At 38.7% G+C, this 27790-nt stretch overlaps 5 protein-coding genes, 1 long non-coding RNA gene and 1 other non-coding gene across 13 annotated transcripts; 5 read left to right on the top strand and 2 right to left on the bottom strand.

The window, feature by feature from the left end:
* Window positions 1–5530: 5530 nt before the first annotated feature.
* LOC125579226 lies at window positions 5531–7851 on the top strand. 4 transcript variants are annotated; one of them, XR_007317223.1, is made up of 6 exons: window positions 5531–6149; window positions 6244–6523; window positions 6615–6673; window positions 6788–7176; window positions 7262–7366; window positions 7609–7851. It is a non-coding gene; the product is annotated as an uncharacterized LOC125579226 (long non-coding RNA). The 4 variants fall into 4 exon arrangements; XR_007317222.1 differs by having other exon boundaries at window positions 5537–6149; window positions 6615–6679; XR_007317220.1 differs by having other exon boundaries at window positions 5538–6149; window positions 6615–6679; window positions 6778–7176.
* Window positions 7852–11759: 3908 nt separating this feature from the next.
* On the top strand, window positions 11760–14235 carry LOC106371687 (SNF1-related protein kinase regulatory subunit beta-1-like). Of its 2 annotated transcripts, XM_048743074.1 has the most exons (5): window positions 11779–12063; window positions 12960–13070; window positions 13158–13336; window positions 13435–13597; window positions 13684–14235. In XM_048743074.1, the coding sequence occupies exons 1-5, from the start codon at window positions 11863–11865 to the stop codon at window positions 13996–13998; spliced, it is 969 nt and encodes a 322-aa protein (XP_048599031.1). In that variant the 5' UTR covers window positions 11779–11862; the 3' UTR covers window positions 13999–14235. The 2 variants fall into 2 exon arrangements, with proteins under 2 accessions (XP_013667233.2, XP_048599031.1); XM_013811779.3 differs by lacking the exon at window positions 12960–13070 and having other exon boundaries at window positions 11760–12063.
* Window positions 14236–14429: 194 nt separating this feature from the next.
* LOC106371684 (pentatricopeptide repeat-containing protein At5g21222-like) lies at window positions 14430–19292 on the top strand. The gene is made up of 11 exons (XM_048743073.1): window positions 14430–14743; window positions 14959–15147; window positions 15294–15356; window positions 15448–15519; window positions 15664–15771; window positions 15877–15957; window positions 16138–16191; window positions 16269–16394; window positions 16466–16555; window positions 17059–17181; window positions 17458–19292. Exons 2-11 carry the CDS (start codon window positions 14977–14979, stop codon window positions 19081–19083), a joined length of 2514 nt encoding a protein of 837 aa, XP_048599030.1. The 5' UTR covers window positions 14430–14743; window positions 14959–14976; the 3' UTR covers window positions 19084–19292.
* A 144-nt stretch (window positions 19293–19436) lies between these two features.
* LOC106421303 (calmodulin) lies at window positions 19437–20638 on the bottom strand. The gene is made up of 2 exons (XM_013862145.3): window positions 20453–20638; window positions 19437–20035 (listed from the first exon to the last, which is right to left on the bottom strand). Exons 1-2 carry the CDS (start codon window positions 20526–20528, stop codon window positions 19662–19664), a joined length of 450 nt encoding a protein of 149 aa, XP_013717599.1. The 5' UTR covers window positions 20529–20638; the 3' UTR covers window positions 19437–19661.
* Window positions 20639–21440: 802 nt separating this feature from the next.
* LOC106371685 (CBL-interacting serine/threonine-protein kinase 26-like) lies at window positions 21441–25270 on the top strand. 3 transcript variants are annotated; one of them, XM_013811775.3, is made up of 15 exons: window positions 21441–21662; window positions 21988–22174; window positions 22303–22365; window positions 22443–22514; window positions 22627–22734; window positions 22824–22898; window positions 23192–23245; window positions 23331–23456; window positions 23545–23634; window positions 23869–23991; window positions 24073–24186; window positions 24302–24415; window positions 24702–24758; window positions 24869–24943; window positions 25017–25270. In XM_013811775.3, exons 2-15 carry the CDS (start codon window positions 22004–22006, stop codon window positions 25092–25094), a joined length of 1320 nt encoding a protein of 439 aa, XP_013667229.2. In that variant the 5' UTR covers window positions 21441–21662; window positions 21988–22003; the 3' UTR covers window positions 25095–25270.
* Window positions 25271–25384: 114 nt separating this feature from the next.
* Window positions 25385–26948, top strand: LOC106371683 (NAD(P)H-quinone oxidoreductase subunit U, chloroplastic). The gene is made up of 5 exons (XM_013811772.3): window positions 25385–25906; window positions 25996–26057; window positions 26239–26328; window positions 26419–26559; window positions 26649–26948. Exons 1-5 carry the CDS (start codon window positions 25642–25644, stop codon window positions 26742–26744), a joined length of 654 nt encoding a protein of 217 aa, XP_013667226.2. The 5' UTR covers window positions 25385–25641; the 3' UTR covers window positions 26745–26948.
* TRNAD-GUC lies at window positions 25414–25485 on the bottom strand. Its single transcript has one exon. It is a non-coding gene; the product is annotated as a tRNA-Asp (tRNA).
* Window positions 26949–27790: the final 842 nt, after the last annotated feature.

The following is a 27790-nucleotide window of genomic DNA, read 5'->3' as shown; positions in this document are numbered from 1 at the left end:
AACCTACTGTTCTGTTTGTAAGTTCCACACGGTTTCTGAGTTGGTTGAGAGGATGGCCTTGCTGGAGACCAACCTCACCGAGGAGGGTAAGCAGAAGATGAAGAGTGTGGTGGTATCCTCGGGTCAGAGTGGTGACAAGAAGAGGAAGAGGGACTCGACCGAGGAGGGTAAAACCTCAAGTGGTAGGTCAGAGTGCCCTAAGTGTGGACGATACCACGGTGGAGAGTGCTGGAAGGCCATGGGTGCCTGTACTCGATGTGGTAAGATGGATCACTCAGCCAAGGATTGTCCAAGTCCGTTGGGTGAGTCCAGGACCTGTCACCACTGCGGCCAGAAGGGCCACTACCGCAGGGACTGCCCTAAGCTGCAAGGCAACCAAAGTAAGGGACGTGGGGAGGCTAGCAGGCCAGTCCAGGGAAGAGGCCAGACCTCAACACCTCGTGTGTATGAGCTATCCAAGGAGGTGGTTGGGACTCAGCCTTTCCAAGCGATCACTGGTAACATTCTAGACTACTACTTTTACAATTCCAGTAGAATTGCATGGTATGGAATCTAGGATGGATAGATATACTTTGATGGGTCTTGTGTAGGGACCTTAAGTATTGGTGGTGTGGAAACACACACATTATTTGATACTGGAGCTACACATAGTTTTGTGAGTCCAAGTATGATAGGAAAAGGTTTGTTCCAGTATGGAACATGGGATGGTCCTGAACGAGTGAGTGCGGCCGGAGGACAGGTTATGAACTCACTCGGTCTGGTTAGGGACATCCCTGTGGTGATCTTGGATAGGCCGATGCCTATAGATCTGATTGTTGTCCCCCTCAAGCATCACGAAGTGATCTTGGGCATGGACTGGTTGGGAAAGTATCGGGCAACTCTAGATTGTCACCGGGGAAGGGTGCAACTTGAGAACGAGTTTGGACCCCCGATCAAGTACCAAGGAATCAAGCCAACCTCTTGTAGTTTGGTGGTTTCAGCAGTCCAAGTAGAACGGATGCTTGGAAATGGTTGTGAGGCCTTTTTGGCTACCATTTACACTGATGAGGTTGTAGGGGCCTGTGACCCAGAGGGTATACCGTTGGTTCGGGAATTTCAGGATGTGTTTGGGGCACTACAGGGCATTCCCTCTGATAGGGCTGACCCATTCATCATTGAATTGGAACCTGGAACGGCCCCATTATCAAAAAGTCCATATAGAATGGCACCAGCTGAGATGGCAGAGCTGAAGAAGCAACTTGAGGAGTTGCTTGAGAAGGGGTTCATACGCCCTAGTGTATCACCTTGGGGAGCACCAGTCCTATTTGTAAAGAAAAAGGATGGTAGCTTTAGGTTGTGCATTGATTATAGGGGTTTGAACAGGGTGACTGTGAAGAACAAGTACCCTTTACCCAGGATTGATGAGTTGTTAGATCAACTCCGTGGAGCCAAGTGGTTCTCCAAGATCGACCTGGCCTCTGGGTATCATCAGATCCCCATTGCACCAGATGATGTGAGAAAGACAGCGTTCCGGACCAGGTATGGCCACTATGAGTTTGTGGTTATGCCGTTCGGACTGACCAATGCACCTGCTGCATTCATGAAGATGATGAACGGCATCTTCAGGGAATACTTGGACGAGTTTGTGATCATCTTCATTGATGATATACTCGTGTATTCCAAGACAAAGGAGGACCATGAAAGACACCTTAGGGCGGTGTTGGGCCGCCTGAGAGAACAGAAGCTCTTTGCTAAGCTAAGCAAGTGTAGCTTCTGGCAGAAGAGCATTGGGTTCCTTGGACATGTGGTGTCTGATAAAGGAGTCTCAGTGGATCAAGATAAGATCAAATGTATTCAGGAATGGCCACAGCCAAAGAATGCTACGGAAGTTAGAAGCTTCTTGGGGTTGGCTGGATATTATAGGAAATATGTCAAGGGGTTCTCGAGCATAGCTCAACCTATGACTAAGCTGACAGGCAAGGACGTGAGGTTCACATGGTCTGAGGAGTGTGAGGAAAGTTTTGCAGCACTCAAGAACATGTTGACTAATGCACCTGTCCTGGTATTGCCTGAGGCTGATCAGCCTTATGTGGTGTATACGGATGCATCCATAACTGGTCTTGGTTGTGTTTTGACACAACATGGGAAGGTGATAGCCTATGCTTCCAGACAGCTAAGGAAGCATGAGGGTAACTATCCGACTCATGATTTGGAGATGGCTGCTGTAGTATTTGCATTAAAGATATGGAGATCATATCTTTATGGTGCCAAGGTGCAAATACTCACAGACCATAAGAGCTTGAAGTACATATTCACTCAGCCTGAGTTAAACTTAAGGCAGAGGCGATGGATGGAGTTTGTTGCAGATTATGATCTGGACATAGCTTATCATCCTGGGAAAGCTAACCTAGTGGCTGATGCTTTGAGCCGCAGAAGGGCTGAAGTGTCATCTGAGAGGGAGGCGGATGAACTGGAAGGGATGATCAGGTCCTTGAACCTCAACACCTTGGTTGGTTCAGAAGAGCCATTGGGGTTGGAGGCAGTGAACCAGGCCGATCTCCTGACCAGGATCAGGCAAGCACAGGGCCTGGATGAAAACCTAAAGAAGGTAGCCGCCAATGACAAGACTGAGTACCAGACAACTGAGAATGGTACCATCTTGGTCAATGGGAGGGTCAGTGTTCCTAATGATAAGGAACTCAAAGAAGAGATTATGAGACAGGCTCATAAGTCTAAGTTTTCAGTTCATCCTGGACTGAACAAGATGTATAGGGATCTGAAAAGGTACTACCATTGGGTGAGGATGAAATCTGATGTTGCAGAGTGGGTGGCTAAGTGTCCCACTTGTCAACTGGTGAAGGCAGAACATCAGGTTCCCAGTGGTCTACTCCAGAACCTACCCATACCAGAATGGAAATGGGATCACATCACAATGGATTTTGTGACTGGGTTTCCCACAACCAGGAATAAGAAAGATGCGGTATGGGTTGTGGTTGATCGGCTGACCAAGTCGGCTCATTTCCTGCCCATCAAGAAAGGGGATGGGGTCGACAGGATTGTGCAAGTGTACATAGACGAGATAGTGAGGTTGCATGGTGTTCCAGCAAGCATTGTCTCGGATAGGGATCCAAGATTTACATCTTATTTCTGGCAGGCTTTCCAAAAGGCCTTGGGAACAAGAGTGAATATGAGCACATCTTATCATCCTCAAACAGACGGGCAGTCTGAAAGGACAATCCAAACCTTGGAGGATATGCTAAGGGCGTGTGTGTTAGACTGGGGAGAGTCTTGGGAAAAACACTTACCCTTAGTGGAGTTTGCTTACAACAACAGCTTCCATACAAGCATTGGTATGTCGCCATATGAGGCTTTGTATGGTAGGCCGTGCAGGACACCCCTATGCTGGACCCAAGTGATTGAGCGTAGCATGTTGGGTCCTGAGATTGTAGAACAGACCACTGAGAAAATCAGGATGGTCAAAGAGAAGATGAAAGAGGCGCAGGACCGCCAAAAGAGCTATGCAGACAAGCGTAGAAAACATCTTGAGTTTGAGGTCAATGACCTGGTGTATCTCAAGATGATTACCTTTAAGGGTAGGACCAGGGTTTCTGGACGAAAGAAACTGGATCCTAGGTACTTGGGTCCATTCAGAATCATAGAGAGAGTGGGTGCAGTGGCATACAAGTTGGACTTGCCATCAGCAATGGATGCATACCACAATGTGTTCCATGTATCCCAACTCCGGAAATGCTTGTCTGAACAAGACATTGTCTTGCCTGAGGTTCCTGCTGACCTTGGTAAGAACTTGACTTTGGAAACTTTGCCGGTTCGGATTGTGGATCGGTCAGAGAAAGCTATGAGAAAGAAGACAGTTCCCATGATCAAAGTGGTGTGGGATTACAATGGTAAAGACCTCATCACTTGGGAAACGGAAGCAAAAATGAAAAGTATGTATCCGGATTGGTACAGACAATTTCTTCCTGATGAAACACTTAACATGGATTCGAGGACGAATCCCAAGTTAGTGGGGGAGACTTGTCATGTCCCCGATCCTAGATAGGATCGGCCGGACGGGCCATGGTGCGGGAAGACGCACCAGTCAGGTCATTAGACCTTGAGACAAGCGTATCATGGCCCTGAATGAAGGTTAAGGGCATCAGTCAGCTGAGACTTAACCAGGATATGATGGAAACAAGGGTAAAGGAGCTGGGTGAGTGTTTAGGCAGCTGGACGAGTGTTGGTTTGAGTTCAATCAGCTCGGTTCAGCTGGTATTCAGTTCACCATGATCTGTCCAGCTCACAGGAGCTGGTGGACTAGCTCACTCAGCTGGGAACAGCTGGAGGTCAGCTCCATCCGGTGAACGGTGCGTTTTGGTTCGGATCAGTGTGGGCGAGTCCGGGACGGTTACTGGGCGAGCCGATGGTCCGGGTGCAGGACGGTTCGACCAAGTGGGTCTTAGGCTTGGGACAGGGAGTGGGCAAGCTTCCAGAGTGTGAGCTGAGGCTCAGTGATCGATTTGCCAAAGGAAGAAAAGGGGAGAAACCGCCAATGGGCGGTTATGGGGCGGTTATGGGACGGTTTTGGGAAGAAGGGTTGTGATTGGTTGGTAACTGTTCGCCCAGGCGGTTGGGAACAGTTTAAATCGTCTTCTCCCTCTCATTTCTGCCATTCTGGTCGATTTTTACTCAACTTGACACAGAGAGAAACACAGAGAAAATTCAAGAGAGAAAGAGAGACACAAACCTTGGATTGGCCGATTGGATCCAAGAGATTGCTCTTGAGTGTTCCTGGTGTGTTTGGGCGTGTGATCAAGAGAATGGATTTGAGACAGAAAGACAAGGAGAAGGCAAAGGAGAAAGAGAAGGAAGTCGCCCCTGGAGACCGAACTCCTAAGGACCAGAAATGGACCGTGGTAAGGGAAAAGCACCATGAGGACCGCGGCCATGGGAAGATGTGTGGTGATTGGGTTGATTCTGAAAATTGTGTGATTATTGTAGCCTATTGTGCAACTTGTGAACTTATGCGATTCTAGTGTGTATTATATTTAATAGGATGATGAATGATGTATGAACCTTGGTTAATATCTATGAAATATCTATTTGCACTAGTTGTTGCTTGATAGTTTAAGTGTGAATGTTGGAACCTCCAAAACTCTGAAAAAGACTTAGAATTATTTAACACTTGAACTTGAATATGAATGATGGAACTGGTTGTGTTGTTTAGTGAGGCCGCGGTCTGGTTGGATTGAGGAATCCAGGATCGGGTCTTACACTTTTAATCTCTCCCAGGATGTCCACGTCGTCTGCCACTTCACTAATTCGAGTTTTCTGCTGGTGACACGTGTCCGGCCTCTTCAAAACGCAGCGGTTCATTAAGTCGGATGTTTTTGTTGTTTGATGGGCTTCATCCAATAATGGGCTGCTCTTCTATTATATGTTTTTGTCGTGTCAATTTTCAGGCTCCGTATACCTCTTTCGCGAGAGACAATAGAGAGAATTAAGGTTAGTCATCTTCTTCCATCTGTGAAATTAGTCTCATGTAATAGTGACACGTGTCCATTTAAAATCTCTCTTTTTCAATCGTTGATGATTTGAAAATATTGGGCTTTCATATTTACTGCATTCGATGCTTTGGACTTACGAGAATTGGTCAACTGGGCCTATAATACAATTTATTGAAATGCATTATAATTGCCTTCTTCTTCCCAACGTTGATGAAAGAAACAGCCGTCGAGGGTTTCTGCCATTGATGAGTTTGAGCTCATGTTTATCCAACTGAGTATGGAGCTTTGACTTGGTTATGAGGGTCGTTTCCGAGCAATCTCTGGTGGCAGCCGCCTATTGTGTTGACTCGCATTCCGATATTATATTCTCACCTGCTATGGAAACCAGAACGTTATGTAACTCGGATGCATTTAACGTTTCAATTAATTCCATCTCCCCCACTCCTTACATGATTTCTCATTCATTGCGTCTCTCTTTCTCCCAGTCGTTGAGTCTGTAGCTATAAATAGGTGATTTTGTATACCTAAAATTCATCATTTCATTCCTCACTAAGATGGATTTTTTTCTCTGTTCATGTGACTGATAACGCTCCGCCTTGGGAAGAACATAAATTCACCGCATCTATGCGTTTCAAGATATCCATCGATGCCTCTATGACTTATCATGTAAGTTGTTGATGAAAAAGAGTGGAACTTGGATTGAGATTTGTCGATTTTCTCAAATAATTGCAAAGAATCATTTCTACTCCGTCTCCTCCAGGGTCAGCTTCCGTATCAACTAGACGTGAGTCGCATAAGGATTGTCTGTGAGCAGAAGTACTCAATCCTGAGGACACAGAAGTTTCTTCTATGAACTTCCCATATTTCTTAAGATCAGCTGTGGATTATTTTAGATGATTTTTCTCTCTTGGTTTCTGAAGATATGTTCGTATTCTTTGTGTGTTTTATCTCTCACTAGGTCCCCGATCTTGATGTCTATTGCTACCTTGAGCCTTTCTACAGTGACCACAGAAAAGTTACGCTAAAGCTATCTGATGGGAGTAAGTTTCACTTTGATTCAATGGATCCATTGTATTAAACTCTCGATTGATTTGTTCACTAACGAGTTCTATCTCCTTTGGATTTGAGTAGGGTTTTTGTTGACGAAATCATTGAGGAACTTTAACAAGGACTGCAATACCACGCTTTAAGTAAAGGTTTTTTTTTTTTTTTGCATTTAAGATGGACAATTTAAATTATGGTCTTCCAAGTATTGATAAACAGCTTTCTAAACTGTCATGGTTGCACGACTAAGGATGTTTTAGTAACATCAACTTATGTCCATATAAATTGTGGAAGCAAGTTTGCAAAGAATGCATCATATCTGTCTACAATGGGGGTGATTGGTTGGGTTGTAATTGTAGAAAATTTACTTTAATATTTTGTCTGTAGGATTTTTGATTTAGCTTTAAATGATGTAGCTTTAAAATTTCCTACAGCTAAAAAAATGGGGCTTTAGAAAATAAGATGTTTACAGCCATTTTTTGTGTGTTTTTGCTGTAGTTTTAATTTTTTGGTTGTAGCTTTAAAAACCAAGATAAAGCATGATTGGTAGTATTTAAGGTTGTAGATGAAAATTAAAGCTAAAGTCACTTTCTACAGCCCAACCAATCACCCCCAATGTGTCCCCGTATCTTGCTCTCTGGACCAGCTGGTAAGAAGAAAACTATCTCTGATTATTGTCTTTAATTAGTATTTTGTTTGTCATTACTATATTGCTAACAAAAAAATCCATACAGATTATTTTACGGCTTTGAAATTTATCAGAAAATATTAGCAAAAGCACTTGCGAAATATATATTGGGGACAAATTGATTATTCTTGACAGCCTCATATTACTTGGGGTAAACTTCCAGTAACCCTCTATATTCTTCTTATCATTCCAATGTTTGCTTTTATGGGTTGTTTTCGTAACAAATCTTATTTTCTAATTTAGAATTGTTAACATACTAGCATTAAAATGGTACTCTCAAGTATTGGTTCAAAATGCCATAGTAGATATACATGTCCCGGCAGTATCTTAACTTACTTGGGATTGAGACAGTATTACTATATTGATCCTCAACTTTATCATGGATGTCTTCAGGGATCAACAGCCAAGGAAGCAAATTTTACCAAAGGAAGTTCGTGGCGTGGAAGATTGCATGTGCATGTTAAACGAGCGGTACATCTGGATGATATAACAGGTGGATCAAGATTGACTTCTCAGACTGTTAAGAAGTACCAACTACAACCTCTAAAAGTTACACCTTTAAAACAAGTATGGTCATTTAGTTTTCATTTCTTTGTCGCTTTCTATTTTACATTATAAAGATACTTATTTTACCAACCATGTGTCACTCGGTATATCAGAAATTGGATTTCTAAATTAAGAGAAGTCAGTCCCAACATGTTGATTATAGATTATATTTGGCACCTGAAAAGAAGTTATACTTCTTAACTTGAAGATGAAAAATATTTAATTGAGCATCATGACTCATGAGTATGAATTTAACTCATTGTTACATTAGTCCAAGTTCATGAATATATAGCAGATTCTAAGGAAGGGATCCTCAACCGTGAAAGTAAGCGGACATGATTTCCTCAAGTCAAACAAGCGCTGAATATGAGTTAAATATGGAAGATTTTATATTTATCATTTTCATAAACAAGCCCAGAGATAGAAAATCAGCCAGATCCTCCATTTAACCATACAAAAGGGGCTTCTTTTGATTTGCTCTCAGATTTAATTTAGGAGAACAATTGATCTTCCTCTGCCTCACCAACACCAGTGTACCTGATATGGTTTAACTACAAAACTAAGAACAAAGAGCCAGAGATTATAAGGGAAATATGAAGAAGAAGATAAGCATGCTGAATCAACAAAGCAGAAGCGCTCAAATGACCTGTTTCCTTTTTATGGAATTTTTGAGTGTCATAACAAAATATCTTCAAAGAAATAGGCGTTGACCCAAAAAGATCGAATCTTTTCAGTTAGGTACTGGTTTAACCATATAAACCGACATATAGCCACATTTAAACTCAAAAATTAAATTTGTGAAGCTAAGTAATTATATATAAATAAATGTGTAATTTTAAAAAAATATTATGTCACATATTTAAAGAAAACATACCCAATATTGATATGAAAAAAAAAGTTGTTGGCAAAATCTAAAAGAGTAATGTAATACTCCCTCCGTTTCACATTAAGTGTCGTTGTAGAGAATTTTTTTAGTTACAAAATAAGTGTTGTTTTCGATTTTTAATGCAAAATTTATTAATTTTATGTAGTAATTTATTTTTCTATTGGTTGAAATATGATTAGGTGTATAGGTAATTGTGTTTTTATATAGGAAATATACAAAATTAATTGTTTTCTTAATTTGTGTGCACAAGGTTACAATGACACTTAATATAAAACAGAGGGAGTATAAAATAACCTGACACCGACAATAATATTAGAAATTGAACTAGATGATCTAAATAAAATAAACATATCAAAATATTCGCACCACCAAAAAAAACTCATTAAATTTTAACATTATATTATGAAATTTAGTAAAACGTAACGAAATTAAATTTGAATATCATAGTATCAAACAATTTTAACTGTAAAAGTTAATAAACATAATAATAAGAATCAATGAAATAAAATATAGTAAAAAATTAATAATAAAAACATAAATTTTTAAAATATCTAATGTTTCATAGTGTTTTGTAATTAAAAAAAAAATCTATGTATCTTACTGGTATATATTTAAACTAAAATAAACATTGAGAGAAAGTAAATAATTACATTTTTTTATCATAACTAGACAAGTTTATAATTTCTAAAATGAATAATAAAATACATCTGACAAAAAAAGAATACTAAAATACATAAATAAAATTGTTGTAAAACAATTATGAACCTTAATAGTGGTTCAAAGTAAATTAAAGATTTTAAATAAATTTGTGTTATTAATTTATTTATTCGATCACCCGCCCGTAGGGCGGGTTTACCCTAGTATATACAAAAGATTCAACATAAACTCTGTCGTTTGTTATTAAAGAAAACCCGGCTGTTTAAAGTTGAAAATTACAAATTATAAACCAAATTTTGAGAGGAATAATTAAAAGATCTTTTACATCAAGATGACCCTGGAATTCTCCTCTGCCCACTTTCCCCCTAAATCCCGACATGCTAAATACATACTTCTTGAATTGATATGAGTCAGAAGCTTAAGATGGTGAGTGAATTATATGAACAGCATGTAACAAGACATCATCGGATTGTAAGGATCTTGTAGAAGTCTTTCCGCACAACAAATAAAGCTGAGCATGATTTTATGAACAATGCCATGTTTAATTAAGAGATTGTCAATTAGATTCGAAATATGCTTTATAGTTCATTAAAAATGATTTGAAAATCAGTAAATTGGCCATTTAATTTAGAAGTATACTATTTTGCTAGTTAGGAGACGTTTTGAGGTCTTTATCTTGGTTTTAGTTTCACGTAGTTCTAAAAGTATGTAACGACTTTCTGCAACAAAAAATAATATGCGAGCATGAGACTATTTATTTTCTCATGTAAGTCATATTTATTCGGTATGATTTGTCTTCAAATATGCAGGAACGCACGGCTGCATAGTTATAAGAAAAGAATATATAAACTAGTAAATGCTGCAAATTAGAAAGAAAAAGCATGTGATAGGAGGAAAGCGTTGAACTAAACAGAAATGATTGAGAAATTCACAATGTGGGAGAAATCGAATGCAATTCATTTGGTTTTGAATTTTTGAAATCAGAATGAACTAGTTGGCAGAAATATTTAGGAAAATGATGAAGGGTTCAGATAATGAAGCCGGCAATGAATAACATAATGCTATTGAATAAGATGATAAATAAATGGGAATTTGGAAGAGTTGTTTGGAATCGTTGCAAATGATATGGGTTGAGGAAAAAAATACTAGTAATATCTTAATTCTCTCGTATAAAACAGAATCGATACTTTCTTCTCTGAAAATGACACTTCATACTGCGTCAAAAGCCAAAGTCTATGAAGTATTCATTGTTCACTTGATGAAGCAAATGAAGAAGTCTTACAACTTGAAAGTGGCTGAAAAGCAAATCGAGAAGGCAAAATGAAATGTTTAAAAAAATAGAAAAAATAAATAAAATCGGAATATATTTTAGTTTTGTCAGCAGTGACCAATCATCCATTGTAAAAGAGAAAGACTTAAAAAATTGTGCGAGGCTAACATTTGCGGCCATTGTAGGCTTTTTAAAATGCTAGTGTGTCCATAATTATTTCCCCTGAACTGAAAATAATCATGTCACAGAGATTAGTCATATTTGGGAGTTGGGACTAATAATGAGCAAGAAATTCTTGGAAATATCGTTTACCTTTTCACGTTCGAAAACGGTCTTATTTGGGTTTTCAAGTTGTTTTGTTCAAGCTCAAGCTTCCCTTTGAGTCAGTATCCTACTTGAGTTTGGAATTTATACCGTGATACCACCAAAATAACTATAGCAAATAACTGAAAACAAATCTCACTGCACACCAAATCTATTATCACACACTAATAATAATAATGAGCTTCACAAAATACACATAATTTTGTTGTATATAGTAGCTCTAGCTAAAGTACAATATTAGAAATTGTTTCGTTTTTCTTTAATCTGTAGAGAACACCATGTCACCACACTATATTGATCTGCCTTAACACTTGTATTTAGAATCTTTTATAATGTAACTCACATAACTCAGTAGTATACGTTTAGTAAAAACTAGCGATTAATAAGTTGGATTAACCACGTGGACTAGTGGTACTGATAGAGTTAAGCGTCAAGCTGTTTTGCTGCGCGTCTTTGGGTTCGATTCGCCCCTAAACCTTACGTGGCCACGGAGTACTTTACGCCACTTAGAGATATTAACATCGACAGGCTCCGGATTAGAGGTTACTACGGATTGTGGAAAGCTCATAAGAGCGATTAGGAGCTGCGGAACATCCCTATTAAAAAAAAGAAAAAAAACTAACAACAACGTTGGAACTCATGTATTCTTTACTCAAAATACACTGTTTAGGCCTAACTATGTTGATAGCAATTTAATTTGCAAATCTGATATGAGAATTTTTTTAGAAAAGAAAGAAAACAAAAAATAAATGGATCATTCATTATCTACTTTTGGGACGCCACGTCACACGTTTATCCATATTGGTACGGATTTTAATGATATCTCTCAGAAGAGCCCTTAAAATGGCATTCCTCGTAATTAAACCCTAACTCCAGGGTTAATAACCTTCTCCTCTTCCTCCTCCCTCCATTTTTCTTCACGTCTGCTTCTCTCTCTCTCTCTCTCTCTCTCTCTCGCTTTCAGATGGGGAATGCGAACGGCAAAGAAGACGACGCCGTCTCTGGCGTGGAGGCAGATGCCACATCATCTTCAACGGCGAGATCTAACGGCGGGGATCCTTCAGTCCATAGTCGTCAACGTCGTCCTCCTTCCACAGACTCTATGAGCAGTTCTCCTCCCGGAAGCCCCGCTCGATCTCCTTCTCCTTTCCTATTCGCTCCTCAGGTATATATAGTCTGTGTTGATCGTTGAATTTGATGCTTGGTTTGGGATGATCCGCTCGAAACATTGTTGAACTATCGTTGAAGGTGAAATAGAGTTTACTCGTAGAATAAGAGAAAGCTGACTTGACTTTTTCTTGCGTTTCACTCACTGAGAGGTTTATGAGTGAACGAACTCATTTCGTATAGCGGAATTGCACTTGATTTGTTTTTGTATGCTGGTTCTTGAGAGATTAGAGATTCTGTGCTAGATAATCTTCTTTGCTATCATTGTGAAGAGCGGCAAGCATGAGATACTTCATACTTGGCATTTGTTTTGAGTGATAAAAAGGAACTGGACTTTTTACTCTTCTTAATCTTTTCGTTTTAGCATAGGGAGATGATTAGCTTACCTTGTTGTTGCTATGCCTTTTCTTTTCTTGGGTTTACAACCTAGTGAATCATGCTACAGAATCTGCTTTACAGAAGCTCTTATTTGGTGTTTTGTTTATGCCATGCCTAGTGTGGAACAAGTTTATACTAGTCAAATAGTATGTTAGTTCTTGTTGCTCTATGTTTCAATGCTGATTCTGTATTTTCTTTCTGCTTTATGATCATTACCTGTTGCTGATGCTCTTTGTGTTGATTTGTAACTGTGAACTGTGAAATGTGATGTCCCATCTTGAGTCTTTTGTGTAGTGTTTCTTTGATTTCATTTTGATTGGGTAGACAAGTTGTTCATTTCTGAGCCTTTGAACTGAAAACACACAGAGCTTGAATTAACTTGAGAGAATTGATTGGCTTATCATGGTTTGGTAGGAACACTAAGATATCTTTTGCTAGTAAAGGTTTGTGTATATTACAGTAATTTTCTCATTCTATTGTTTCCTACGTTCATTATTCCGCTCCTTTTCTTTTCAGCTCTCATTGTTATGTCACCTTACATCTAACGCCATTGGCTCAACTATGCGTCACTTCTTCCATTGTTTAGGCTTAACATGTGTACATAATGGCTGCATTTCGTGCCAGATGGTACTACATTCGCAAATTCTTCTCGCACTTGGTTACAAAGATCTCACGTCTCAGTTTTTTTTTTTTTTTTGTGTGTGCATGTATCAGGTTCCAGTGGCTCCGTTGCAGAGGGCAAACGCCCCTCCTTCGCCTAACAAGATCCAATGGAACCAATCTCAAAGAGTTTTTGATCATCTCGAAGAGCCAGGAATCCCTATTATCATTACATGGAACCAGGGAGGCAATGATGTGGCAGTGGAAGGATCATGGGACAGTTGGAGATCAAGGTAGAAATTGATTTTTTTCTCTGGAACTTTCTCTCGAGCATTCCATAAAATAGGTATGTATACATGCTAAACATATAGATATTTTTGAAATTCCACAGGAAGAAGCTGCAGAAATCTGGAAAAGACCACTCAATTCTCTTGGTCCTTCCATCTGGAATATACCACTACAAGGTGATCGTCGATGGTGAATGCAAACACATCCCAGATTTGCCCTTTGTATCAGACGAAATGGGGAATGTCTGTAACATTCTCGATGTTCATGTAAGTAATTTTCCAACACCCTCTTTTTCATGTTAAACCTATTAGTCATTCTGCACTGTGTGTGATCTCCTCAAATCATTACGCAGAACTTTGTGCCGGAAAACCCAGAAAGCATAGTGGAGTTCGAGGCGCCACCGTCACCTGATCATAGCTACGGCCAAGCCCTCCCAACCGCAGAAGATTACACAAAAGATCCACTCGCGGTGCCACCTCAGCTGCATCTAACACTTCTTGGCAAAAGTGAAGAAACAGCCGTGGCCAAAAAGCCACAGCATGTGGTGCTAAACCACGTGTTCATAGAGCAAGGATGGACTCCTCAATCCATTGTAGCTTTGGGATTAACACACAGGTTCGAGTCTAAGTACATAACTGTTGTCCTCTACAAACCCCTCACACGGTAAACTGAAATGACGAAATCAAATGCCACGTTGTCTTCTTGTTCTTCTCTCTTCATCTCTCAAAAATTGTGTGAGAACTTTGTTCATAGTGAGTGAGTGGCCCAACAGTTACCGAGTTTTATCAAAACCTTCTTCTTGCCTTGTTTGGGTGGCTTTATGTACAAAGCTTCTCAGTTATCACTGTAACAAAGAACAGACTGTGAAATGCATTCCCCAATAATGACGCTATTATAAGCTTTATTTGCTAGCAACCAGACACGCATATAGTTCGTGTTTCCTTAAAGAAAAAGAGACCGAGTGAGGTTAAGCAAGACAGAGTTATAATTTACTTCTTAGGGACAAAAGAAATTTAACCAATCAGCAAAGAAAGTGTTATACTCGCTCATCATTAATCCACGTCATCGCATTTTGTTGCATCTATTGGTCCATTGTAAAATTGAGATTTTGGATAAGAGAGAGATAAAAGAAAAAAAGGGGAGCGTGTGATAAAGTGAGCCACACGATGGAGTATGGAGGAAGAAGGCACTGGCCTGACTAATTGAGAAACTGATCAAGTTTTATTTTAAGCGATGAGAGTCTGTTATCCATGCGACGCTCGAGCTTCTTTGCTCTGCATTGCCGCACAATAACCAAACTTTGCGGCATTAATTTTCGATTTCTTCAGCAAACTTTGAGTTCTGGAAAGGCTGCATGCGGTTTCAACTCTAGTTGCTTCCTTTTTCCTCTCGCCACTCCGGCCAATTCGCAGGTGTGTTTCCATGTTTTGCTTCGATTCGAAGAATCATTCGGTATAATTAAAGAGTTTGATCACTTGTTCACGCGTTTACCATGCGTATAAAATGTAAACAATCTCATATGTATGAGGATGATGATGATGAATTTTGTAGATTAGTTGTAATTGTATACACATGCGCATACGGTTATTGGTTTGCTGAGATAACCTGATACATTTCCCTGTAACAGCTTGTGAACTCTTGAGTGATGAGTGATCCAAAAGTCAAGCGTTGGGTTGGTAAATATGAGGTTGGCAAAATGATTGTACAAGGCACTTTCGCTAAAGTGAGGTACGCTAAGGATATTGAGACAGGAGAATCTTTTGCTCTCAAAATCCTTGATAAAGACAAGCTTCTCAAAACTAACATGTCTGAACAGGTAAAATTCACTTTCCTAATCAGCATCTGACATTTTTCATGCCTCCTCTCTTGTAGATTACCTGGAAGTACTGAGATTCACAGATAGATAGTTCTGTCTTAATCCCGGAAATGTGATGTGTGTACTTTTTGCGTTTGCTTTTGCAGATAAAGATAGAAATTTGTACAATGATGCTGATAAATCATCCGAATGTAGTGCAGCTGTATGAGGTCCATCTCCATACCCCCAACTTTTCTCTACGTGTCTCTGTGTTTTCTGGAGTAGAAGCAAATCTGTTAAAAAAATTTGATATCATTCTAGGTTCTGGCGAGCAAGACGAAGATATATATTGTCCTAGAGTTCATCAGTGGTGGAAGGCTTTTTGACAAAATTGTGAGTCTTTTCTTTCCCTCCAAAGTTGTATCCTTTGGTGTTTGAATCATGCATCAAATGGCTCATGCTCCTCCTGTATTTTCACATATGAAGATAATATTATTTTTGGTTTTTAAGCAATGCATTAAATTTAAACTTGTGAAGAAAAATGATGGACGCATGGAAGAAGAGGAAGCACGTAGATATTTCCAGCAGCTTATCAATGCAGTTCATTACTGCCATAGCAGGGGACTGTACCACAGAGACTTAAAAGTACAGTAATGTTTTCGTACCTCTTGGGACCAAGTTTGCAAGTGTTGGTTTCTTTTAAGTGCAGCTAATTGACATGCCTAAGTTTTCTTGTTTCTCTCAATGCAGCCGGAAAACTTGCTTCTTGATGCTCATGGAAATCTGAAAGTCTCTGGTTTTGGATTCAGTGCTTTGTCCCAACAAGTCATGGTAGGTAACTACTAAATTTGATTCTATTACCATCATTTTATTTGCCAGAGTTTTTCCTTGTCTTATTCTAATGAATTGTCTAAAGTTCAGTAATGATGTTTCCATTGATTATATTAATATATATATAATAAGATCTGTAACACTGATTCTTAGCTTATTGGAATTACTTGGTTTTGGCAGGGGGATGCTCTTCTTCACACAGCATGCGGACCTCCAAACTATGCTGCTCCTGAGGTATGCTTAGTCATACGGCTTCTCATGCGCTTTTTGCACCATGTTTTTAAAAGTTTGCTTGTTGCTCGCGTCCCAAGGTTCTTAATGGACATGGCTACGACCAGGCAACCGCAGACTTGTGGTCCTGTGGAGTGATACTCTTTGTACTACTTGCTGGGTACTCGCCGTTCGAGGATTCTGATCTCAAGACGCTAAACAAAATGGTAAGAAGTTTTGTAATGTATTTACAGGATTCTTCCTCTACCATTATCTGTTGAACTTTTGTTGTTTTCAGATCTCATCTGCTGAATTCAGTTGTCCTTCCTGGCTGTCTTCTGGTGCTAAGAACTTGATAGTCCGAATCTTGGATCCAAATCCGATGACTGTAAGATATTTCGGTTTTACCATTGCTTTCAAGATTTAGGCATCTCAACTTGCTATTTTTTCCTCTCTAAGATTATTAGGCAGGGTAGGGGTTACCGGGAATCTGTTAGAAATGTTATGCCTAAACGCTAATGGAAAACTTGAGAAATCATTCAACATGTACAGTGGCAGTTTATTATTCTGTTTCGGAAAATTTATTCGTTATGGACACTTAAAATGCCGCAAGTAATCTTGTGGACAGACTAGAACCCTTTCAATGTTTCCCTTCTTGCTGGTTCTGCCTGAAATGAGCTACTCCCTAGTAGATATATCATTATCTAAAATGTTCAGAAGTGTATGGTCGTCCTGCAATGGTTAATCCAATTATTATGTGCATCTTACTAAGCGAATTTTTGACATATGTCTTGCATGTAGAACTTGATCATTCAAAACATCTGGGGGTAAAATAACACCACTTGTCCTTGATTTCAGTGGTGGAACTAATTGACTGTGTTAACATGTCAGCGTATCACAATTCCAGAGATCTTAGACGATGCCTGGTTCAAGAAAGATTACAAGCCAGCCGTGTTTGAAGAGAAGAAAGAAGCAAATTTGTCTGATGTGGAAGCTGTTTTTAAAGATTCCGAAGTGAGTCATTCATCCATCTGATTATATGTAGAATGATTTGAGTTGAAGGGTTTAATCATCTGATCTGAACATAGTCACCTAGATTCTAGACTTGTTTTGCTAAAAATAAAAAGATTCTAGACTTGTTTATGTTTAGAAGTTCTCTTCCACTTACAGAGTGGTCCTGTTGGATTGTAGAAAATCAGATTCAAGTAATCCTAAAAATCTAGATCCAATAAGAAATGTATATCATATTATGAAGAGAGGTTTGAGATAACGTATCCTTTTCTTTCACAGGCTGTGACAGTGCAATTGAGATCATATCCTTGTGTGATATGTTCAAGCGGTACAACTTGTGGCGATGTTCGTTCAAGGACCAAGCTGATGAACGGCTTGATAGAACGAGGGAGACCACAAGAAGCTCATTCCATTTTCAACACACTTATCGAAGAAGGCCACAAGCCAAGCATCATCACATACACCACACTCGTAACCGCCTTGACCCGCCAAAAGCATTTCCACTCTCTCCTCTCCCTCATCTCCAAAGTCGAGAAAAACGGCCTCAAACCGGACACCATCCTCTTCAACGCCATCATCAACGCCTCTTCCGAGTCCGGAAACCTCGACCAAGCGATGAAGATCTTCGAGAAAATGAAGGAGAGTGGGTGTAAACCCACAGCGAGCACGTTCAACACTCTCATCAAAGGATATGGCAAAATCGGTAAGCTGGAGGAATCTTCAAGACTTCTGGAGATGATGTTAAAGGACGAGATGCTCCAACCGAATGACAGAACATGTAACATACTTGTTCAGGCTTGGTGTAACCAGAGGAGGATCGAAGAAGCGTGGAGCATTGTGTACAAAATGCAATCTTATGGGGTGAAGCCTGATGTAGTCACGTTTAACACATTGGCAAGAGCCTATGCGAGGATCGGTTCAACGTGCACAGCTGAGGATATGATCATACCGAGGATGTTACACAGCAAAGTTAAACCGAATGTGCGTACCTGCGGTACAATTATGAATGGCTACTGTGAAGAAGGCAAGATGGAGGAAGCGTTGAGGTTTTTCTATAGGATGAAAGAACTCGGAGTTCATCCGAATCTCTTCGTTTTCAACTCTCTAGTCAAAGGCTTCCTCGCCAGCAACGACATGGATGGAGTTGGGGAGGTGGTAAACCTGATGGAAGAGTTCGGAGTGAGACCTGACGTGGTTACATTCAGCACGCTAATGAACGCTTGGAGCTCTGTAGGAGATATGAAAAGATGCGAAGAGATCTACGGAGACATGTTGGAAGGAGGGATAGATCCTGACATACATGCGTTCAGCATCCTCGCCAAAGGGTACACTCGAGCCAGAGAGCCGGAGAAGGCAGAGCAAGTCTTGAATCAGATGAAGAAGTTCGGTGTTAGGCCAAACGTTGTGATCTACACGACGATCATAAGCGGCTGGTGCAGCGCGGGCGAGATGAAGAAAGCGATGCAGGTGTATAACAAAATGTGTGGAACGGTTGGTTTGTCTCCTAACTTGACTACTTACGAGACGCTCATGTGGGGGTTTGGGGAAGCGAAGCAGCCGTGGAAGGCGGAAGAGCTTTTGAAAGATATGGAGAAGAAGAATGTTGTTCCCACTAGGAAAACTATGCAACTCATAGCTGATGGATGGAAAGCTATTGGTGTTTCAAACAACAGTGACGGTGCCAATACGTTAGGCTCTTCTTACTCAGCTTCCTCCAAACTAAGTATCCCTAATCATATCGTTTCGACGAGAAGTCCTGTGTTCTTGAAGGGAATGCCTGAGAAACCTAAGCTGTGCATCAAGTCCCAGTTTGGTTTGAGGCGGAATGTTCTGGTGGTGTTGTGCAGAGACCAGATTAGGGAAGCTGGGAGGTTTGCAAATCCATGTAGAGTTGTTTGGCTTTAGAGATGAAGCCAAGTTCATGGGTGTGAAAAGCCAACCAAAGGTTGAGGAAGCAAAACAATACATTTTTCTGTACAACAAAACATTTTTGTACATCTTTGTTATAGTTTTTACTCCCTACAGATCCAATTCACTGTTAACTTTCTTCAACCAGCCTATCACTGGTTAATGAAAGACTGTTCTAAGCATAGATGTTCATGTTCGGGTACCCATTTGAGTTTGAGCTGAGTTTTTGGCGGTTTAGACTTCTAAGTTCGAGTCAGGTTCGATTACAAATGCTCAGGCTACTTTCAACCACCTAGACGTCTCTGGCAGCATTTTTTATAGAACAATTCGTTGAAGAGAAACAACAGAGATTAAAACCAATAAAAAGGAGAGAATATAAATTGTCAAAGGATAAGCAAAACATGAAGTTCATACTTGACATAACACTAAAGAGATAGCTTAGCGGAAGCAGACAAATAAAACAGAAAAGAAGCAAAAACATGTCCTAAAGAACACAACCAGAATCAAAGCCAATGTATCATTCTTTTAGGTTAAGGCTTTTTTTAAACAAGGGATAGTAAGACTCTCTCTCTCTTTTACTTAGCCATCATGACTTTAACGAACTCATCATAGTTGATCTGACCATCACCATCAACATCAGCTTCACGGATCATCTCATCAACTTCCTCATCGGTTAGCTTCTCCCCAAGGTTAGTCATCACATGACGAAGCTCAGCTGCAGAGATGAAACCGTTCTGGTCTTTGTCAAACACCCTGAAGGCTTCCTTGAGCTCTTCCTCTGAGTCAGTGTCCTTCATTTTCCTCGCCATCAGGTTCAGGAACTCGGGGAAATCGATGGTCCCGTTCCCGTCTGCGTCGACCTCGTTGATCATGTCTTGCAGCTCAGCTTCTGTTGGGTTTTGCCCTAGAGACCTCATCACGGTTCCGAGCTCCTTGGTGGTGATGCAACCTGCAAACCACACCAAGTTACAAGCTTTAGAGACAAAACTCAGCAGTTAACAAATACACAACAAAGAGAGAGACTTTAACAAAGAAACTTCATTTATGTTAAAGGAAAATGGAATATTCTGTTTTTATTCCATGTTTCCTTATGTACCACTCAAATCAATAATTGAATCTGAACACATGACGAAGATTCATGAAAAATGTGGAGAATGAGATCTCGATCATTCAATCTTACGAGATCCAGCGAGAAAGCAAACAGACAAACAAACACAAGTCATGAAACGTTGACAGGACAAAAAGCTAGATCGTTAACGAAAACAAACACGAATTGTACAGACAAATACAGATCATGAATCATCACAAAAAAATAAAAATAAAACTAAGATCGACGAGTACACGAAGATCTGTGGAGGTAACGTACCGTCACCATCCTTGTCGAAGAGGCTAAAGGCTTCCTTGAACTCTGAGATCTGGTCATCGGTGAGCTGATCCGCCATTTTCTTTCTTTCTTCTTAGCTTTTTTTTCTTTTCTTTTTGGGGGAAATCCGACAAAAGTTACGAGAGACTGATTCTTTTTCTCGGTCTTCCCTATATGCAAAGAGCTTATAAAGAGAGCACAATGTTTATTGTATTGGGCCTAATGGGCCTTTCAAATTTAATAGTGGGCTAGCCTTAGGCCTTATGATTTTTATCTTTCACCTTTTGTCTGCTAGTAAATAGTACCCTTCTGAAAATAGGATTTTCTAGATTTATTTTTTATTTCAAAATGATAAATTTTCTAAAATTTTAAGGTATTTTTAGTAGTTAATATTGAAAAGTTATATACTTTTAAAAAACATAAATTGAAAATATGTGAATTGGTTGAATAATATTGGTTAATATTTATTAGAAAATATATAGTAAAATAAAAATAAAATTTAATTGTAAAAAATTAGTTGTTTCTTTAATATACGTTAATACTCTAGAAAATTCTTCTTTCGAAAACAAAGAGAGTAAATACTAATAGAACATATTTAGTAGAAGATTTTTGCAATATATAAATTTAAAATTGACATTTTAAACTAGGCATAGATTATGAGATATGAGCATAAGATTTGTCATGATCTCCTTTAAAAAGATGAAAATCAAATAATTTAGATTAATTTACTATCTTAACTAAAAATTCATATTTTATGCACATGTATATAGTAAAAATTAGGAAGAAAAAGATTGTGCACATCTAGTCAAATCTACAAAGAACTGAATCTTTTGGCATTGCATTAATTAACTGAAGATAATTTGACCAAAAAGAAGGGTATTCTTTAGAGAAAAAAAGGTAAGAAAGAAATAAGAATTTCTTAGAAATGATGTATATAGGCTGTGTCCCATACGAAAATGAAAAAAAAAAGAGAGAAGTGTCATATTGTAAAAGGTCCCCACACCACGAAATGAATTAGTTTTTTTTTGTCTGTTAGCTTCAAAACTACAATCATCGTATCTCTCGTCCATCCCCTCCCATCTTTCACCCTCCTCCATATATTATTTTCCTCCTTCTTCTTCTGAGAATCAGCCTACCAACCTTTTGAGCTCCGGCAAGTCCTTTCTCTTCACCTCCACTTGCTCTCTCTCTCTTCTCCGACCAATTTTTGCAGGTTTGTTGCGATTCTTGATCTTCCATCTTCAGCTTTTGAATAGTTGTGATTTAAGTATAGTTTGATCACTTTGTTTAGGCTTTTTAGTTTGTGTTTGAAGTGTGCATAGTCTTCTTATATATATGATGCTGATGCTGAGCTTACTTCAATTATATATACACATATGAATATATTCTAGGCGATGTCGTAAACTCCGAGATCTACTAACAGTTTCATATGTGTGTGGTCTAACAATATTAAGCTTCTGGGGGTTTGGTTTGGACTTTTATTCTGTTGGAATCTTTTTATGGAATATTCTGTTAACATTTTCCTGGAAACAATGAAGTTGAACTCTGGGAGCAATGAATCGGCCCAAGGTACAACGTCGTGTTGGTAAATATGAGGTTGGCAAAACCATTGGACAAGGCTCTTTTGCTAAAGTTAGGTATGCTAAGAACACCGAGACTGGTGAATCTGTGGCTCTCAAGATCCTTGATAAAGAGAAGGTTCTCAAGAACAAGATGTCTGAGCAGGTGAAACACTCAGTTTCCTCCTAATCATTGCCCTGAAGTGAATCTTGGTTTCTAAAACATAAAATTTTATAACTATAGATCCGTCTTTAATGTTGTTGTTGTTCTTTTCTGTTTGATTTTTTATACAGATAAGGAGAGAAATCTCTACTATGAAGCTGATAAACCATCCTAATGTTGTGCGCCTCTATGAGGTCTCTCTCCTCGCCTCCCAACTTTTTCTCTTTGTGTGGAAAGCTAACTTATAAGGAGATGATTGATACTGTTCCAGGTTTTGGCGAGCAAGACAAAGATTTATATTGTCCTAGAATTCGGCGTTGGTGGAGAGCTTTTTGACAAAATTGTGAGATTTCTTTATCCCTATAACTTGCATCTTATCTATATTTTGGTGTTTAGATCATGTATCAAATGTTCATGATGTTTAAGTTTTGCATCTTACGACTAAACTGGTGCAGGTACATGATGGGCGCTTGCAAGAAGATGCAGCACGTAAATATTTTCAGCAGCTTATCAATGCAGTTGATTACTGCCACAGCAGGGGAGTTTACCACCGAGACTTAAAGGTACTTACCACACATCCTTTTTTGGTAAATCTTGAGCCCAAGTTTTTGAAAGTGCAGCTAATTTGTCTTTTTTGCTTCTCTTAATGCAGCCGGAAAACTTGCTTCTTGATGCTCAAGGAAATCTCAAAGTCTCTGATTTTGGATTGAGTGCCTTGTCCAGACAAGTCAGGGTTAATTTCTTCTTCTTCTAACCATCCTTTAGTTTACCTGAACTCTCACTCATTTTTTCATTGTCCTATTCTTGTGCATATGCCTGATGTTCAGTAATGATGTATTTGAATGGTTCTTCTTACAAGTATCTAATAAGATTTGGGATAAAAATACATCGGCACTTTTTCTTTTTCTAGATTCTTGTCAAAAGTATAGCCGAAAACATCTTTTTTATCCTGAATCTTTGCATGTTCTTATATGTGTATGCAATATATTCTGATCCTTGGATTTTATTTGGTTTCGGCAGGGAGATGGTCTTCTTCACACTGCATGCGGAACTCCAAACTATGCTGCTCCTGAGGTATAGATGCTTAGTCATGCAGCTTCTCATGCTTTTTTTTCTGCACCGTGTTTCTAATAGCTTTGCTTGTTGGTCCTGTCCCAAGGTTCTTAATGATCAAGGCTATGATGGGGCAACTGCAGACTTATGGTCCTGTGGAGTGATACTCTTTGTACTACTTGCTGGTTATCTTCCTTTCGATGAGTCTAATCTCATGACGCTGTATAAAAAGGTAAAGGACTTTTGTACATTATTTCAGAAAATTACATCCGTTAGCCATTTTATCTGTGATTCTTCTTTTCCATTCAATTTTTTTCCAGATAACAGCTGCTGAATATACTTGTCCTCCTTGGCTCTCTCCTGGTGCCAAGAAATTGATCGTCCGGATCTTGGATCCAAACCCGGTTACTGTAAGATACATTTACAAATGCTTTCAAGATTCAAACCTATCCTTCATTTTGTTTTCTTCTGTTAAACCCACAAAATCTCTTTTATCCACTTGTCGATCAAAGTATTTATATATTTTATTTTTTTACTCTCAAGTACTCTTAACTGTATCTTTTGCATGTATTAAAACATCTGAGGATTGTCACTCGTCCTTGATTTCAACGGTGGTACTAATTGACTGTGTGTTAACGTGACAGCGTATCTCAATTCAAGAGATTCTGGAAGATGCGTGGTTCAAGAAAAATTACAAGCGACCTGTTTTCGAGGAGAAAGAAGAAGCAAACTTGGATGATGTGGAAGCTGTTTTCAAAGATTCAGAAGTGAGTCATATTTATGGGTGAGCTGTTTTCTGTTTCGTTTCTTGAATAAATGGCCGTAACAATCTGTGATATATGAAACAGGAGCATCATGTCACAGAAAAGAAAGAGGAGCAACCAACTTCAATGAATGCCTTTGAGTTGATATCGATGTCGAGAGCTCTGGATCTCGGGAACTTGTTTGAAGAAGAAGAAGAGGTGTGTCTCTCTTAAGACTAACAATGCTTAGTATGCCATAAAAAGCAGATATTTTAAACGCTTTCAAGTTTTAGTCTTGTCACGTTTTTACTCAAAAGACTGTTTTAACATATAGGGGTACAAGCGAGAAACAAGATTTGCTGCAACGGGCGCTGCTAATGAATTAGTCCAGAAGATTGAAGAAGCTTCTAAGCCTCTTGGTTTCGATATTCAAAAGAAAAACTATAAGGTAAATTGATCGTGTAGTAAATCTTATCAGCTATTGACACATTGTCTCTCCCTTTTGTTCTAAGAATCACAAACACAAGTAGATCCAAAATCTTAAACCAAAAGCACAAATAAAATGACTTCTCCCCCGGTATAAACTGATAAACCCTAACCTTACCAAGTAGACCTCCTCCTTGTTGATAAAAAAACCACTAATAGAAGAATGACTAATTAAAGTAGGTAGTTAAAGTCCTAGTTACTATATTATCAATATCATCAGTTTCACTGAACCACTACTTTGTACACAGATGAGACTTGAAAACGTGAATGCGGGAAGGAAGGGAAACCTAAAAGTGGCGACTGAGGTACATTATGGAATCATTACTCTTTTGACTATACGAAATCGGTATCTGAATCTGAACTGACCTTGGATTTAAAGAAGTTACCTTAATCTAGTATAATGTTTTTTTTGTAGATATTTCAAGTATCACCGTCTCTTCATATGGTAGAAGTCCGGAAAACTAAAGGGGATACATTAGAGTTTCATAAGGTAAATAATAATAACATCCAATTCTCTACTATGTTTTTACATGTGTTCTTCTACTACTTTTTTCCTTTTGCAGTTCTACAAGAAGCTGTCGACCACACTTAACGATGTGGTTTGGAAATCCGGCGAGAGCTCTGGTCTAAAGAACAAATAAGAAAGAACAAAAAAAGATTCTGCTTCAAGTCTGTTTGGTCGTTCTGTATTATCTTCTTTTGTTTCCTGTTTCTTTCATTGGACTCAATTCTTTTGAACAATTTAGAGACATGCAAGACCATGAGCTTTGACTCTGTGCATACCGAAGGATGTGTCGTAAGGTGTTTGTTATATATACGAGTATGCTCTTCGACTGTAGAAAACAGAACATTCATATTGCTGGTTACTGGATGAGTAAATCAAGCAAAGATGTTGAAAATCTAGTAGTGGACAGCGTTTGAAAAACTATTTGATAAGAAAAATAAATTAAAAGAAAAAGACGCCGTTGCCGGGGATCGAACCCGGGTCACCCGCGTGACAGGCGGGAATACTTACCACTATACTACAACGACTTTGGTGTTTATTCATGCTCTAGCATTTATTTATATCTAAAATATATTTATTATCCATATTGAAGAGTTTCTATGGCTGAGACACTTTCGTATTCCGTTATCAAGTAAAATTTGAATGATCGAAATCACTTTCTGAGTGAACATTTTAGCGCCGCCATGGCTTCCTTATCTCCGATGACTCAACCTTCCTTAGTCCACATTCCCGGCGAATCCATCCCCCACCATGTACCAAGCACGTGCTCTTTCCCGCGTAAGCTAACAATCACAAAACGGATTATCTGTTCGCCGGCGAGGAGTTCCGGTGAGACGTCGACCGATGGAGAAACAAACGGTGGATCTAGCACTGCCGTCGATGAAGCGCCGAAAGAGACTCCATCTTTGATCTCTGCTCTTAACGTCGAACGCGCTCTCCGTGGCCTTCGTAATCTCTCTCTCTCTCTGTTTTTTTTTTTTTTTTGAATGTTGGACGTGGAAGAAAAAACATTGATAGCGGTTTGGATTAGTATGCAGCCATTACAGATGTGGATCACTACGGTCGGCTTGGACTTCCCAGAAACTGTTCTTATGATCAGGTTTGTGTGTGTGTGTGTGTGTGTTTCTGTGTCCTAAACTTCAGAAACGTTACTTTGACTATAAAAGGATTTATTTAATTTTATTTATAAAATTAATGACTTGTCATACAAGTTTTCTTTCCTCACATTGATATTAAATATAGAATCTGATTCAATATGAAACTGTTTTTTTGGTTATCAGGTAAGAATTGGTTACCAAGATAGAGTTAAGGAGCTAATGGAACAAGGGTTAGAAGAAGAGCAACTCAAGAACAAGATGGAGCTTGTCAAAGTAAACACAAAAAAACAAACCAAACCTTTTTGAATCTTCTCATATTTTTCTCTGTGAGTGAGATTCATGGGAGTCATATATGTATTTTAGGATTCGTATACAATTTTGTCGTCCATGGAAGAGAGGAGAATGTATGATTGGAGTCTAGCCAGAAGCGAAAAAGTAGAGCGGTACATTTGGCCGTTCGAGGTTGACATCATGGAACCGTCCAGGGAAGAGCCGCCTCCTCAGGTATATGCAGTCCGCTCTCTTTTGAGATTTGAGATCGGCTTTAATATTAATATTAATATACTAATGAGCTTGGGGAGAAATGAGTACAGGAACCAGAAGATGTAGGACCAACGAGGATTCTTGGATACTTCATTGGGGCGTGGCTCGTCCTTGGTGTCGCCCTCTCTGTTGCACTCAATCGTTAGCCTCTTCTTTCACCATCTTCTTCCTTACATTAAAATTAAATCATTTCGAAATATGTATATTTAGTAGTCGTTTATATACCCAAGTGTATTATTAGTTATCTGACGAATGTTAAAGCTACGTAATTGCAATAACGTTATGTGCGTATTATTGCGGATCTTCGAATATTAGGGCTTACAATGCAATCATATGTTTATTGTTTTTAATCTATAATATAGGAGTTCCAGCTTAATCCTAATTAATAGTACTAGAGCTTTTCCCGGGCTACGCCCGGGTTTATTTTCATTAATTTTAAAATAGTATGTTAGTATATTTAAAGATATAGTATATACTGAAAACTGTGATAAATATAAATTATTAAAATAAAATTTAATTATAATGCAAACAAAAATAATTATAAAATCTATTATATTATCACAGTAGAAAAACAGGTTAAAATCTCAATCATTTTAAATTTTAATTTCGTAACTCCTCTGTTCATTATATCTTTCTGATTCGTATTGTATAATTAGTGGCTAAAAAGTTTAAGTTCTTACCAAGAAAACTAAACTTTCTAGAAGTATGCATGAAAAATAAAATGGGGTTGCTGAAATTTTCTTCTAAATTCAAAAAAGTTAGATACAATAAATATTTTATTTTGTAAATACCTTGATAATAGGTAAAAAGATAATTTCTTATTGAGTATTTTTCTGAAATTTCATAAATGTTGAAAAAATATAATAGTTTTCGAAGGTGATTGGTAAGTACTCTGAATGCTTTCCACACTTTTTCACAACTAATCTAATTTACCAATCATGCTTTAAAAAAATAATTTAAAGGTACAATTCAAAAGTTAAACTGAAAATAGATTGGCTATGAAAATCATTTTCTTAAGAACTTATATTTAGTGCTTTGAAAGTTATTGATATAAATCTATTTCAATAGATTAAGTTTACAGCTACAACATTTTTTTTTTACAAATTTACAGCTTATATTCTAAAGCAAATAATTAAGTTTACAGCTACAAAGACTAAATATCTCTACCAAATATTATTTTATTTTTGTCGTT

The sequence above is a fragment of the Brassica napus genome, chromosome A10 (assembly GCF_020379485.1).
Source record: "Brassica napus cultivar Da-Ae chromosome A10, Da-Ae, whole genome shotgun sequence".
Classification (NCBI taxonomy): domain Eukaryota; kingdom Viridiplantae; phylum Streptophyta; class Magnoliopsida; order Brassicales; family Brassicaceae; genus Brassica; species Brassica napus.
Note: the sequence above shows the minus strand (reverse complement) of the source record. Positions and strands in the feature narration are given on the sequence as shown.